The 12185-nt window shown below is 42.5% G+C and overlaps 1 protein-coding gene across 2 annotated transcripts; it reads left to right on the forward strand.

Moving 5' to 3' along the window:
- The first annotated feature begins 1436 nt into the window (after window positions 1-1436).
- On the forward strand, window positions 1437-6220 carry LOC106601338 (thioredoxin, mitochondrial). Of its 2 annotated transcripts, none has more exons than XM_014193471.2 (4): window positions 1437-1553; window positions 2153-2415; window positions 4922-5045; window positions 5305-6220. In XM_014193471.2, the coding sequence occupies exons 2-4, from the start codon at window positions 2153-2155 to the stop codon at window positions 5419-5421; spliced, it is 504 nt and encodes a 167-aa protein (XP_014048946.1). In that variant the 5' UTR covers window positions 1437-1553; the 3' UTR covers window positions 5422-6220. The 2 variants fall into 2 exon arrangements, with proteins under 2 accessions (XP_014048946.1, XP_014048945.1); XM_014193470.2 differs by lacking the exon at window positions 1437-1553 and adding an exon at window positions 1602-1719.
- Window positions 6221-12185: the final 5965 nt, after the last annotated feature.

The following is a 12185-nucleotide window of genomic DNA, read 5'->3' on the forward strand; positions in this document are numbered from 1 at the left end:
TTGCTCCGTTCCAGCCATTATTATGAGCCGTCCTCCCCTCAGCAGCCTCCACTGACACAGAGTTATTCAGAGTTAAGTCATCAAAGCTATGGTATTGCACTACATCCAGAGAAAACAGTCCATGTCCAAGAAGTCACTGTGACATAATACAGCAGTGGTGAAACAGAGGAGGCTGGTGGGAGGAGCTATAGGAGGACAGGCTTGTTGTAATGGCTGGAATGGAATAAATGGGACGTATCAAACACATCAAACATATGGAAACCACAGGTATGACTCCGTTCCATTAATTCCATTCCATCCATTACAATGAGTCTGTCCTCCGATAGCTCCTCCCACCAGCCTCCACTGCTGTGAAAAGACAGAATAATAAACACAGAGAGGAAAGGACAGTCAAAGAGAAAACATTGAGTGCAATGCAATGAGTACAAAAGCTAATTCATGGTAAGAAGTACTACAGGTCTACAAAGAATACGTGAAAGCCACTCACAGGGTCAGGTGTATTCTCTCTGCCTTCTCAGTTCTCAACTTCAGGAATGAGCTGTCTTTGATTGAATATCCATTCATTGTTAATGCAGCAGTCTGGTCCTCCTGTGCATCTGTCCACATCATCATCATCATCAGCAGCAGCAATGCCTTGCCCCCATTTCTGAATCCATTGTCTGTCTGTCTGCTGTCTACTCTACTCTCTCCACTATCCTTATCAAGTCGCAGTCTCCTCTGCACCTCACACACCCACATCTCTCTACCTTTCATCCGGTGGCCATCTGACATGAAAGGTGGTCGAGACAGCCTCACTTCTCCCCATCAATTATGAATGAATAGCTCTCTGAAGAGAAAGGGCCAGCATGATACCCATATTGATAATTTCGCTTAGGTGAATTTATAGGTGCCTGAGCTCAATGCAGTGAACTTTGTAGGCAGATAGCCTATAGCGGTTTAGAGCGTTGGGGCAGTAACCGAAAGGTCGCTGGTTTGAATCCCCAAGCCGGCAAGGTGAAAAAAAAATCTACTGTTCTGTCCTTGAGAAAGACAGTTAACCCCCAACAACTGCTCTCAGGCACCGATGACGTAGACGTCGATTAAGGCAGCCGCCAGTACCTCTGTGATTCAGACGCTTTAAATGCGGAAGACACATTTCGTTTGAGTGCATTCACTTGTGCAAGTAACTAGGTATCCCCATTCCATCTGTTAAATCTTAAAGATTGAAAGCAGCTCCTTAGGGTAATTTTGTATGGGTATCCGCAATATTTTGTGATGTATGATTAATTGACAAAGGTAGACAATAATATTTCCTTCTGTGTCAGATTCCGTGTGGTGGGGTCTCCACGATTTGCAAATCCACCTCACCTCAATCTCGAGGTCTTCCCATTGTTTTTGCCAGATAACCTTTCATAGCCCTTCAAGTGCACTGGCGCCACTGTAGTTCTGAATTGTAACTCATGGCGGCGCTACTCGCCCAAATTTAAACATGAGACCCACAAATAATCTGCGCGTTCTCTTTTATCTGAACTGTAAACGGAAGTACTTCATACAGGACGATAGTGTACAGAACGGTAAGTGTTTTGTGTTATTTGTATGTGTCACAACAATGATATTCTGGGTGACATTGGCACGTAATGGCAGTAGTTTTGCTCCGGTTTGTGGATGTGGGCGTTTTATAATGGGAGGACACAGGCGCGTGGAAAGAGAGAAGGAAGACGCAGGCAAAGTCACACGGAGGTTATTCTAATAAAAAACTAAGCCCATTTCGTAAATACTCACACAGTGGTTGCGAAACACGACGCCGTTCTATTGGATGGTCAAGCCACTAGAAAAATAACTATCTAAAAACTCTTTGTGGTGGTTTATTGCCCCACCCCCCATCAGCAGTTGTCAGTGAAGTTAGCTAACGTTAGCTAGCTAGGAATCTGTATGAATCTAGTTCCCTGCTGTTCATGTTATGTATAGCCACTAAGCCAGCCATCTCTCACACACCTACATGTTACTGTATGGTGGTAAACATGAATGTCTTGTATAGGTGTCCTCCCCCTGATGTCACTGTCCAACCATAGTAGCGCTGCCTGAGTAGTGGCCCCGTTTTGTATTATGGTGCCATGAAATTACATTTTTTGATCAGTCTTCTGTTCTCTTCCCCCTATATGTCTCCTTTCAGATGGCTCACCGGCTGCTAGTCCGTAGAATTTGGACCCTCTCAGTAAAAGACCTTCGCTGTCTCCCGGCCTCCACCTCCTCCTTCTCTACCTCCCTGCGTTCCTCCACTACCCCTCTATCCCTCCTTTCCCCCAAACGCACTCTGCCCCGCTCCCTGCAACACACTTCCCGCAGAGAGGTCTCCTTCAATGTGCAGGACCATGAGGACTTCACAGAGAGAGTCATCAACAGTGAGCTGCCTGTACTTATTGACTTCCATGCCCAGTGAGTAGCTAATAGATTAATTAATTAATTAAAATGCTTCATGGACCCCCAGAGGGGATATTAGGCGCCACTTACAGCATTTACAAACTACCCTCTAATGAGAAGGCAAAGCCCCTAAGAGACAATACATGGAGAAGTATCTATGTCTGCCTGTTGGAATTAGACTACTGAGATGACAGCAGGAAACAATTTTTATAGCAGGAAGCAAATGATGGTTTACAACCATGCTTGTAAACCTGACCATAGCTTTTTCAATAATGCACCCAACAGGTGAATGTATTTATCAGTTATATTGAGTTGGCATAACATGCTCAACAGCTTTCCTATTGTAAGACTAAAGCATAACAGTGAAAGTTGTGACTGAGTGCATATCATGTGTGATAACAACACCTTACCCATACTGTATGTGTCTGGCTGCATGGCTTGACATCTGATGGTGTTTCCATTGGAGGTAGATCATTTGAGGTTACACAACAATGCCAGGACAGCCACATTGGGTTCATGCTCTTCTAAAACATGTCAAACTCATTCCACGTAGGGCAGAGTGCCTGTGGGTTTTTGCTCCTCCCTTGGGCTTGATGAGTGAAGGTCACTGTTTAGTAAGGAAACCAAACCCCAGCAGACACTAGGCCCTCCATGGAATGAGTTTGACACCCCTGCTCTAGAAAATTACACACACAGCCTGAATGAATATACATACATGCATGCATACACAGTGGCTTGCGAAAATATTCACCCCCTTGGCATTTTTCCTATTTTGTTGCCTTACAACCTGCAATTAATTTTTTTTGTGGGGGGGGTTGTTGTATCATTTGATTTACACATGCATATCACTTTGAAGATGCAAAACAAGCAAGAAATAATACAAAAAAACAGCGTGCATAACTATTCACCCCCCCAATGTCAATACTTTGTAGAGCCACCTTTTGCGGCAATTCCAGCTGCAAGTCTCTTGGGGTATGTCTCTATAAGCTTGGCACATCTAGCCACTGGGATTTTTGCACATTCTTCAAGGCAAAACTGCTCCGGCTCCTTCAAGTTGGATGGGTTCCGCTGGTGTACAGCTATCTTTAAGTCATACCACAGATTCTCAATTGTATTGAGGTCTGTCTGGGCTTTGACTAGGCCATTCCAAGACATTTAAATGTTTCCCCTTAAACCACTCGAGTGATGCTTTAGCAGTATGCTTAGGGTCATTGTCCTGCTGGAAGGTGAACCTCTGTCCCAGTCTCAAATCTCTGGAAGACTGAAACAGGTTTCCATCAAGAATTTCCCTGTATTTAGCGCCATCCATCGTTCCTTCAATTCTGACCAGTTTCCCAGTTCCTGCCGATGGAAAAACATCCCCACAGCATGGTGCTGCCAGCACGCTTCACTGTGAGGATGGTGTGATGAGGTGTTGGATTTGCACCAGACATAGCATTTTCCTTGATGGCCAAAAAGCTCAATTTTAGTCTCATCAAACCAGATTACCTTCTTCCATATGTTTGGGGAGTTTCCCACGTGCCTTTTGGCGAATACCAAACGTGTTTACTTATTTTTTTCTTAAGCAATGTATTTTTTCTGGCCACTCTTCCGTAAAGCCCAGCTCTGTGGAGTGTATGGCTTAAAGTGGTCATATGGACAGATACTCCAATCTCCACTGTGGTGCTTTGCAGCTCCTTCAGGGTTATCTTTAGTCTCTTTGTTGCCTCTCTTATGGCCTCCTTGCCTGGTCCGTGAGTTTTGGTGGGCGGCCCTCTCTTGGCAGGTTTGTTGTGGTGCCATATTCTTTCAATTTTTTTATAATGTATTTAATGGTACTTTCTGGGATGTTCAAAGTTTCAGATTTTTTTTTTTATAACCCAACCCTGATATGTACTTCTCCACAACTTTGTCTCTGACCTGTTTGGAGAGCTCCTTGGTCTTCATTGTGCCCCTTGCTTAGTGGTGTTGCATACTCTGGGGCCTTTCAGAACAGGTGAGATCATGTGACACTTAGATTGCACACAGGTGGACTTTATTTAACTAATTATGTGACTTCTGAAGGTAATTGGTTGCATCAGATCTTATTTAGTTCCTTCATAGCAAAGGGGGTGAATACATATGCACGCACCACTTTTCCGTTTTTCTTTTTTAGATTTTTTTTTAAACAAGTAATTTTGTGTATGTCCATTACATGAAATCCAAATAAAAATCCATTTAAATTACAGGTTGTAATGGAACAAAATAGGAAAAATGCCAAGGGGGGTGAATACTTTTGCAAGGCACTGTATATACAGTAAACATGATACACATGACCTTGATATGCGTAGTGGTCAGTGTTGCCCTGGTTTATGTTTTTGCCAACTTGTTGACATTGTCTTGCTAGCCAACAATTTAATGTTATTATCAGGTTCTATTCTGTACTCACAGATATATATATATATATATATTTATTTATTTTGTGGAGACTTTTGATTGAAATTTCACGAATACATTCAGTATTATTAGTTTTAACCATAAATCCCATGTTTGTTCTATGAAGGTGGTGTGGTCCCTGCAAGATACTGGGGCCAAGATTAGAGAAAGCTGTCGCCAAACAGAAAGGCAAAGTTGCCATGGCAAAGGTCGACATAGACGATCACACAGACTTGGCCATTGAATATGGGGTAAGTGGAAGCTGTTGACATTATTGATTGATATTGCAAATGTTAGTTAGAAAATGTGACCTTCTTTCCTCCCTTCCTTGAAGTAACTCCTGATCTAAAATGGTGGGATTTGTGAAAGCAGGGATTCCACTGCATAGCTTACAGCAACCCAGTCATATCAGATCAGGGATTACTAGAAGGAAGGAAGGATGAATTTTGATCTGGAACAGTGCCTTTGACTGATGTCATTGTGGTTACTGACCTCTACTTCTCTCTACAGGTATCGGCGGTCCCCACGGTAATCGCCATGCGAGGAGGCGACGTCATTGACCAGTTTGTGGGAATCAAAGATGATGAGGCTCTGGACTCGTTTGTCAGCAAGCTTGTTGGACAATGAACATGTCAATCCCATCCCTGTGATCCAACCCCTTATGACCCCATTGTTGTCTGAGCCTGGCCTGGTCCTCAGCGCTTCATGGCCATGTTGAACCTGTTTAAAACAACTAACAACCCACCCACCACCTGACCACAACCCCACTTGACCACAACCCCACCTGACAAACAGGCAGATGCTCACACCCATCCCTAACCTCTCTGCTTTGTATTATTCTGTCTGTCTATTGTCTAGTGATGGGTGTGTGCTTGTGTGAACTTCAATTCCCCTCTTTACTCATATAATGTTCCCATCTTGCAGAGATTTCCTCCCTCCATCAACCTGTAATATAATGGCCCCACCCTGTGGAAACTGGTAGAGCAGCCTGAGCCAGTGTGTACCAGTTTACTACAATAGATTGTTTTGGGTGGGCAACTACACTGCTGTACTTTACTGCATTGTACGGTTACAAGTCGTTTAGTATTAAGTGGGGAAGGACGTTAACAGGAAATGTTATATTGGTGAATGAGCTGTGATGTCGCTCTCCTTGCAGTTCCTGCTTAGTCCACTCGAGTGCGGCCTTCCCCAAGTATTGTAGACTGCACTGTCATTTTACACCATTATGCCTAATGTGAGTGGAATGTGTCTGTATGGCTGTATCTGTGTATGAGTTTCTCAGTCTGTACCGGTCTGTCTCTTGGTTTTGACTGAGGAATTTGAGATAATCGCAAAACACAAATGTGGTTATATGGGTTCGATTTAGATTTTATTTCAATAAACTATGTAATATGACCAAGAGAATAAATAAAATATATTAAAGGTTTTCTATATTTGGAGTGTGAATTGGTTTGTGGTCTACTATTACATGCGGTAAAGGACTAAGAATCATGAGGAAGTGGTTTCATAGTAATGTTGGAGGACTTTAGACCTATATATGACTTTAGCTGTAAAATAATATTCTTTATAACTTTATTTTATTTCGGGGGTATGCCAACTCTGAAGTTTACATCTAATCAGTTGTAATATTTCAGCCATGTGATTCCCATGTTAACTATGTGGGCAGTCTAGTTAGGGGAGTGGTGATGGAATGTTGACTAAGGATGATGGTGTGATGTTTGTTTGCCTGGGAGGCAGGGATGTTTTCTGTCACAGATTAATTGACATGTTTCTTTCTAGTAGAATGGGTGTGATGATCTCACCATTACTGACAAACTTCTGTATGGCCCTAATGAACTGGAATTGTCTTCTGTCTATTAAGCTACCTTGCCACATTATTTTACTTGTCATTTAATTATTTATTTTTATTTAACTAGGCAAGTCAGTTAAGAACAAATTCTTATTTACAATGACGGCCTATTTATCCCCCATTCAGTTTCTCCTCTTTTCTATTTCATGTCTCTCCATCCTCCTGTATTTTCAGTTTTATCCTTTACTTCAGTTTCGATTTAATCAGTCTGTCTCTGTTTCGCTCTGTTTCTCTCTCTCTTTACTTGTTTCACCCCCCTCTCATCAGTGTAACGGTGTGGAAGGCTGAAGCATGCCCCACACCAGCCTCCACTTAACTCCTCTAAATTATCCCTCTCTTTACCTTCCACCACCAAACTGTCTAGGTAGACACCTGGGCTCTGACTCCCCGTCTCCAGTTGTCATTCCGTCTCACATGACAACACACAGGGTCATTCCCACACTGCGTGCCTCACAATCATAGCGTGTTATTACAGAATCACCGTTGACATCGTCATGGCACAGGCTTCCAAGCTACTTATTTGCTACCCTTAAACAGAGTACATTTTACAGGTTCCGTCTGTAGTTTTAATAACCTTGGATTAGATCATTGTTACACAAATAACGGCCCCCAAGAAATTGACTGAGTGTTGAGCTGTTCAGTAGCCAGTTATAAAGAATATAAACATCCAGGGATTTTCTAAGAGGAATTCCATAGGTATTACATAAACAGGTGTGAGTAAGCAGGTACGGTTGGAGTAGCTAATGGTCTCGATCTATAATCCAGACTGCTGTTGTACTCAATGAAAGACATTTCTGTTTGGACTCTATCACATAGTTGAAATGGCTGGAATAGTAGTTCAGCAGTCCCTTTGTTAATGATCTATTTTGAACAAGTCCTCCCTCTCCCTTCATGTTTTCTCTTTTCCCCCTCCCTTTCTTTCTCTGTTCAGTGTCTTGACCACAGTGCTGATGATAGGTATAGACTTATGAAGGCGTACTTGTTGATTCCCCTTCTTTAAAGGACCAGTGCAGTCAAAATTATTTCCTGATAGTGGCTGGTTGAAAATACAATCTACATAGGTCCTTCTAATCAGCAGGTTTGCAATAGGTGGGAGTTTTTGACATGGTCATGCAGTAAATTAGTTAATAGACTAATAACAAAGAGTTACAAAGAGAGTTCTAATGAAAATCTATTACAGTAAGGTACTTAATTGTTACCCTGAAATTATTTGCTATTGATATAAAACCTCTGCATTGGGCCTTAAACTACTCTTTGTCTGACTTATGCTGTGTTTGTAACCAAGTGGGAATTGAGAATTTACCACATATGTCTGGGAAAAATCCACTTTAACGCCCCTTCAACTGGTAATCACTAGTGGGAAACTCGTCTATCATCCTGAGCTCCCACTTCTCCCACATGCTGACCTCTGACATCAACTACTAAAGAAATTACCTCGTTAACAGCATTTTCGGCAGATAAATGCAATAACAAAACATTATTTATAAGAAGCAATCTATTAATAGGGTTTTTGAACACAATTTCTTTACAAGCATTATAGCTGTACTTTTAATTTTTGGTTTATGCAGCTTGTTGGTCATTAGCCAATCAGCGTTTCTCAACAAGTTCAAAGCACATGAATGCATCCAACTTCTATTTACGACTTCACAACTGGTACATTCCCACCTCCCACTTGTTTATGAATGTGACATTAGTCATAGGAATGAGGTGAAGAGATGACGGAATGCTGGAAAGGTTCATGAGTAGTGTAACCCTACACCTCTTCCGCCAAAAACAATAGACCACACCTCCATCCTCGCTCCCGCTGTCTCTCTCTCTCTCTCAACCACTCTGTTACCATATAAGGCAAAAAAGACTGGGGAAGCCAGTGACTGTTGAACAAATGGGCTAAGAAGGGAGAGTTGCAGAATTCCTCTGCCATCTCTCTCTGCTTTTCTCATACTCTAAAACTTGTAATGTTTGTTGTGTGATAATTTGGCTGGCCCTGTCTGTGCCACATAGTCAAAATGCCTTTGGAATGTGTGTGATGCTGTAACAACAGCCATACCTGGCACAGACCAAGACTATTCTGTGATTATAGTAAATACTTAGCTCTATTTATATTTCAAACACATATCACCCTCCAGCTTGTTGAATGTCCATTCTGTTCCAGACAAATGTAAATTTACGATACACAAAGCAGACACCATTTCTCTTTATCGCTCCCATTTTTTCCTCATCATGTGCATTTATTTTACATTTAACCTTTATTTAACTAGGCAAGTCAGTTAAGAACAAATTCTTATTTACAATAATGGCCTAGGAACAGTGGGTTAACTGCCTTATTCAGGGGCAGAATGACAGATTTTTACCTTGTCAGCTCGGGGATTCGATCTAGCAACTTTTCGGTTACTGGCCCAATGCTCTAACCACTAGGCTACCTGCTGCCTCAATGAGCAATGTATACTTTTTATACATACAGTATACATGATCTGAATTTATATTTTGGCTATGAGAGTTGATTACTGCTGAGTGGGAAAGAGAATATGAAAGAAAAGGAGCCCCCCCCCCTTTTCCCTTTTCTCTACATTCCAGAGTTTTGTGAGTCAACATGGGTCTGTCTTATCACCCCTTCCTGTGTACTGATTACTGGGGGAGGGAAGAAGCGAGGGATGCTGAAAAGGACAAAAGAAGGAATAAATTGCCATGTGTTCTACTACTATAATTTCATGACAGCATATTTGGCATGCTGGAGCTGTTTTTAATTACTTTGCGGTTGTGTTTGGACATTGGCCCTCAGGGATGCTCTATGCCATTTAAGGACACACAAAAATACTTTCACACAGCCATACTCTGTCATGTCAAGACAAGCTGGCTAAATTTAAGTGAGTTGCGTAAATAGTCTTGACAGGGGGTTTGACATGATTGGTGAATGGTGTAAAACAACAGCAAGGTGCTGGATGCTGACAATCAAAACAATGTGTTTCTACAGATAGCCGTTAGGCTCATATTCAAATGTGTTGTATGCTTAATATGTGTCACACCATGTTTAGATATGGTTTTTATCTGGAATGAACAGGATACAGCACTCCAATCACTTACAAATCTGACACACATGCAAGCTGGCCCATACACATTACTCTCACATATGAATACACACACATGAATTCACAGAAGCTATTGGTGTGTAAAAGAGCTCAATGAACTCATACCAGCCTATTCACATAGTGCGAGTCAATAGATCCCTTTCTTTCAGAGCAGATGATGTGACTTTACACACCCAGAATTACAGACCCACCCGGTTGCTATTACAACTGCAGGTGAAAGAGAGAGAGACTGTCATAGCAAGGGAGAAGGGATGGAGTGAGGTCAGGAGTGTGTCTCCATATTTGGTTATCTACTCGCTATAGGCTGCTTTTCTTCTGTTTTAATCCCTCGTTGCTGCCGTCTGGGCCCAAATCAGTTTGTTGTGTCCTGTCACTCCTGTTGTGACTATGATTGAGCAGAGTATGATGTAGAACTAAGGTTAGGTCTGGATGGGCGGCTGCACATATATTTCCCAAATCCCTTCCTTTCTGCTCCCTCAGCATCTGGTACTGCTCAGAGGGGACCCTTGACCCCCGGGCTAAATTTCTTGTATTTCCCAACCAGCCCTGACTGAGCGATGTATTGATTTTTCCAACAACATGGCATGTTCGTCAGGGTCGTCATGTGCTATATGTGATGCACAGTTGCAAAATATGCAGGAACAAACACAGACACATTCCACACAGAACAGTATTTTTTATTTTTATTTATTTTATTTCACCTTTATTTAACCAGGTAGGCAAGTTAAGAACAAGTTCTCATTTACAATTGCGACCTGACCAAGATAAAGCAAAGCAGTTCGACAACATACAACAACACAGAGTTACACATGGAGTAAAACAAACATACAGTCAATAATACAGTAGAAAAATAAGTCTATACACAATGTGAGCAAATGAGGTGAGATAAGGGAGGTAAAGGCAAAAAAGGCCATGGTGGCAAAGTACATACAATATAGCAAGTAAAACACTGGAATGGTAGATTTGTAGTAGAAGAAAGTGCAAAGTAGAAATAAATAATGGGGTGCAAAGGAGCAAAATAAATAAATACAGTAGGGGAAGAGGTAGTTGTTTGGGCTAAATTATAGATGGGCTATGTACAGGTGCAGTGATCTGTGATATAACGTGTTATAACGTGTATAACGTGGAACAAGTCAAACAAGAATCATGTTTTTGTGCTTTAAAAAAATGTCATTAGGGGGTAGATCAGCTTTAATATTGCAGATAGATTTTGGCTTCTATCAATGTAATTGTCTGCATCATTTCCAATCCCCTATATAAAGAAACGTCCTCTCACTGTCAACTGTGTTTATTTTCAGCAAATTTAACATGTGTAAATATTTGAATGAACATAACAAGATTCAACAACTGAGACATAAACTGAACAAGTTCCACATACATGTGACTAACAGAAATTGAATAATGTGTCCCTGAACAAAGGGGGGGTCAAAATTAACAAAATGAACAAAGTAACAGTCAGTATCTGGTGTGGCCACCAACTGTATTAAGTACTGCAGTGCATCTCCTCCTCATGGACTGCACCATATTTGTCAGTTCTTGCTGTGAAATGTTACCCCACTCTTCCACCAAGGCACCTGCAAGTTCCCGGACATTTCTGGGGGAATGGCCCTAGCCCTCACCCTCCGATCCAACAGGTCCCAAACGTGCTCAATGGGATTGAGATCCAGGCTCTTTGTTGGCCATGGCAGAGCACTGACATTCCTTGCAGGAAATCACGCACAGAACGAGCAGTATGGCTGGTGACATTGTCATGCTGGAGGGTCATGTCAGGATGAGCCTGCAGGAAGGATACCACGAGGGAGGATGATGTCTTCCCTGTAATGCACAGCGTTGAGATTGCCTGCAATGACAACAAGCTCAGTCCGATGATGCTGTGACACACCGGCCCGACCATGACGGACCCTCCATCTCCAAATTGATCCCGCTCCAGAGTACAGGCCTCGGTGTAACACTCATTCCTTCGACAAAATACGCGAATCCGACCATCACCCCTGCTCAGACAAAACCGCGACTCATCAGTGAAGAGCACTTTTTGCCAGTCCTGTCTGGTCCAGCGACGGTGGGTTTGTGCCCATAGGCGACGTTGTTGCCGGTAATGTCTGGTGAGGACCTGCCTTACAACAGGCCTACAAGCCCTCAGTCCAGCCTCTCTCAGCCTATTGCGGACAGTCTGAGCACTGATGGAGCACTGATGTCCATCCTGTCTCCCTGTCGCGCTGTCTTAGGCGTCTCGCAGTACGGACATTGCAATTTATTGCCCTGGCCATGTCTGCAGTCCTCATGCCGCCTTGCAGCATGCCTAAGGCACGTTCACGGAGATGAGCAGGGACTCTGGGCATCTTTCTTTTGGTGTTTTTCAGAGTCAGTAGGCCTCTTTAGTGTCCTAAGTTTTCATAACTGTGACCTTAATTGCCTAACGTCTGTAAACTGTTAGTGTCTTAACGACCGTTCCACAG

Source organism: Salmo salar, chromosome ssa03 (assembly GCF_905237065.1).
Source record: "Salmo salar chromosome ssa03, Ssal_v3.1, whole genome shotgun sequence".
In the NCBI taxonomy this organism is placed as follows: domain Eukaryota; kingdom Metazoa; phylum Chordata; class Actinopteri; order Salmoniformes; family Salmonidae; genus Salmo; species Salmo salar.

Coding starts and splice junctions, on each gene's coding strand:
- LOC106601338 (XM_014193470.2), top strand. CDS start 1,645: ATGTGGGCGTTTTATAATGGGAGGACACAGGCGCGTGGAAAGAGAGAA. Junction 1,720..2,152: donor GCAGGCAAAGTCACACGGAG/GTTATTCTAATA, acceptor GTCTCCTTTCAG/ATGGCTCACCGGCTGCTAGT. Junction 5,046..5,304: donor ACTTGGCCATTGAATATGGG/GTAAGTGGAAGC, acceptor TTCTCTCTACAG/GTATCGGCGGTCCCCACGGT.